Source organism: Fonticula alba, assembly GCF_000388065.1.
Source record: "Fonticula alba strain ATCC 38817 unplaced genomic scaffold supercont2.3, whole genome shotgun sequence".
Lineage (NCBI taxonomy): Eukaryota > Rotosphaerida > Fonticulaceae > Fonticula > Fonticula alba.
Window position 1 is genome coordinate 680,299 of NW_009242973.1, and position 2,149 is coordinate 682,447.

The window sequence follows — 2,149 nt, forward strand, 5'->3', positions numbered from 1 at the left end:
TGCGAAGTGGGTGACAGTCAGCAAGGGGCGAGGCCCGCCGCGAATGTGTGCAGGTTAGCAGGCGAAGGGAGGAGCAGGAGGCACTCGTGTGTGTGTGTGTGTGTGTGTGTGTGGGTGGGTGGGTGTGGGTGTGCACGCACAGGCGAGGCCAGCCACGTTGTTCAGGAACCGGTTGTGGGTAAGCAAAACGGCGATGTCGAAGTTCCGCAGGCTCGATCCCGGCGGGAAGGCCTGCGCCTGCCAGGCGCTGAAGGCAGGCAGGGTCGTGCGCGAGTCCTGGACAATGTCAAAGTGGTTGCCGGTCGACGCGGTGATCACCTCAATGCGGGACGGGTTGACGTAGACCTTCATGTCCTCGGGGAAGGCCGACTCATGGTAGGTGGCCTCGACCTGGAGGAAGAGCGCGCGCACATAGTCGATAATTTGCTTCTTCTGTGGACGGGGAAAGACACGCGCATGGCGCGATGTGTGCATGTCCGCGAAAAGCGAGAGGATGTACGTGTATGTGTGTGTGTGTGGGTGTGTGTGGCGTCGAGGGTGAGGAAGAGGGAGGAGCGAAAAGGCGCCGCCCGAAGGGGGGGACCCCTCGCCCGGCGGAGCCAGGCGCAAAGGCGCGCGCATGGCACATGGCAGGGGACGACTGCGAGAGGCGGATGGAGCGAGAATTCCGCCCACAAGAAGACGCACGCTCATGCCCTCCTGGGTGAGGGCCGCATACAGCGAGTAGTCCACATAGGCCATGACCTCGATGAAGTAGTTGGTCACCACAATCTCAGAAGAGGACCCCGTCTCGGAGGCCATGGCGACCGGGGCGGCGTCCGCCTTGGCCGGGGCACCGGGGGGCAGCAGCGGCCCATCGCACCAGGGAGCATCGTCGGTGGCGGCGCCGGCCACCTCCTCCGGGGCGGTCTCCGCCCCAAGGACGAAGGCCAGGTGGGGAACCTCCGTGTAGGAGTGGGCGTCGAGGGCGGCCTCGGCCACGGCGGCCGACGCGGCGGCCAGCTCGGCATCCGTGTTCAGGGTGTTGTAAAGCTCCAGCTCATGCGGGGCAGACAGGGCACGGAAGGTGTTGGCCGCCATGATCTGGTGGATCTTGCCCTCGTGCATGATGGTGCCGTGCTGTCATGCGGGCGTGTGAGTGGCGACGGGGGAGGCGAGGGGGCACACATGCGCATGCGCATGCCTCTTTGTTTGTCTGCTGCTTTCGGCCCATTCCCGCGCATACCCATGGGCAGAGGGGAGGGGAGGGGGGGGGGGCATGGGAAGAGGGAGAAAGAACGCACAACACGGCCATCGCACACGGACAGGACGACCCGGTTCTGGGGCTGGCCAACCACATGGCCTCGGTACAGGCAGCTGATGGAGGAGCCCACACGCTCGACGGACTGGTCGGCGTCATGGAAGTTGGCCATCGGCTCGATGTAGCCCTGGCTGGCGGCCGGATGCTGTGGCGAGGGGCGAGGGGCGAGGGGCGACGGAGGTCAGCAACTTCCGAGAGGTGCCACCGGTGCGCCGAGGCGCCCGGGCGAAGGGGAGGCACGAGTTCCACGCGGCACAGGCGCACCTGAACCGGGCGCAGAGACACGCTGATGGACGAGCCGTTCGAGAAGAAGTGCGGCAGATCCAGCACCAGCTCGTCATTCGAGTCGGCATCCTCGCTGCCGTCCAGGTTGTCGGCGGCGGCCAGGCGCATCCGGGCCGAAGTGCTGATCTTCGGAGAGAGGCTGATGCCCACGGGCCGCAGAGAGTGCGCGCTAACTGTCCAACCGGGAGAGGGGGGGGGGGGGGAGGTAAAGTCGTGAGTCTTTGGATGGGGCAGGGGGCAGCGCCGGTCGGGGGAAGGGAGCGGCGCAAGGGGCGAACGCACCGATGGGCGACGAGCCGCTGGAGAACTTGGCGACCGCATTGACCGAGCCGAGCATGGCGCTCAGCAGGGCCAGGAGGAGGAGCGACAGCGGGAGGGCCCGGAGGGCCCGGGGGAGTCCATGGGACACAGCCATGACGACCGGAAGGGGGGGGGGGCGGGCGCGGGGACAGCGGGCAGAGGGGGGAGAAAAGGGGTTGTATTCCGCCCGGGGTCAGGGCACGGCCCCCGGGCGGCGGCCCAAAGCCCACACAGCCCCGACGCCCGAAGATACGAGCCCCCCCC

The 2,149-nt window shown here is 67.3% G+C and overlaps 1 protein-coding gene across 2 annotated transcripts in view; it reads right to left on the reverse strand.

The window, feature by feature from the left end:
• Positions 1-2,051, reverse strand: part of H696_01948 — a 3,776-nt gene extending 1,725 nt beyond the window's left edge. For both annotated transcript variants that reach the window (XM_009495851.1, XM_009495850.1), the window contains exons 1-5: positions 1,868-2,051; positions 1,565-1,758; positions 1,284-1,445; positions 688-1,119; positions 141-432 (exon numbers count right to left, since the gene is read on the reverse strand). In XM_009495851.1, coding sequence (XP_009494126.1) covers positions 141-432; positions 688-1,119; positions 1,284-1,445; positions 1,565-1,758; positions 1,868-2,000 — 1,213 coding nt within the window. In that variant the 5' untranslated portion in view covers positions 2,001-2,051. The remainder of the gene's footprint in view (positions 1-140; positions 433-687; positions 1,120-1,283; positions 1,446-1,564; positions 1,759-1,867) is intronic.
• Positions 2,052-2,149: the final 98 nt, after the last annotated feature.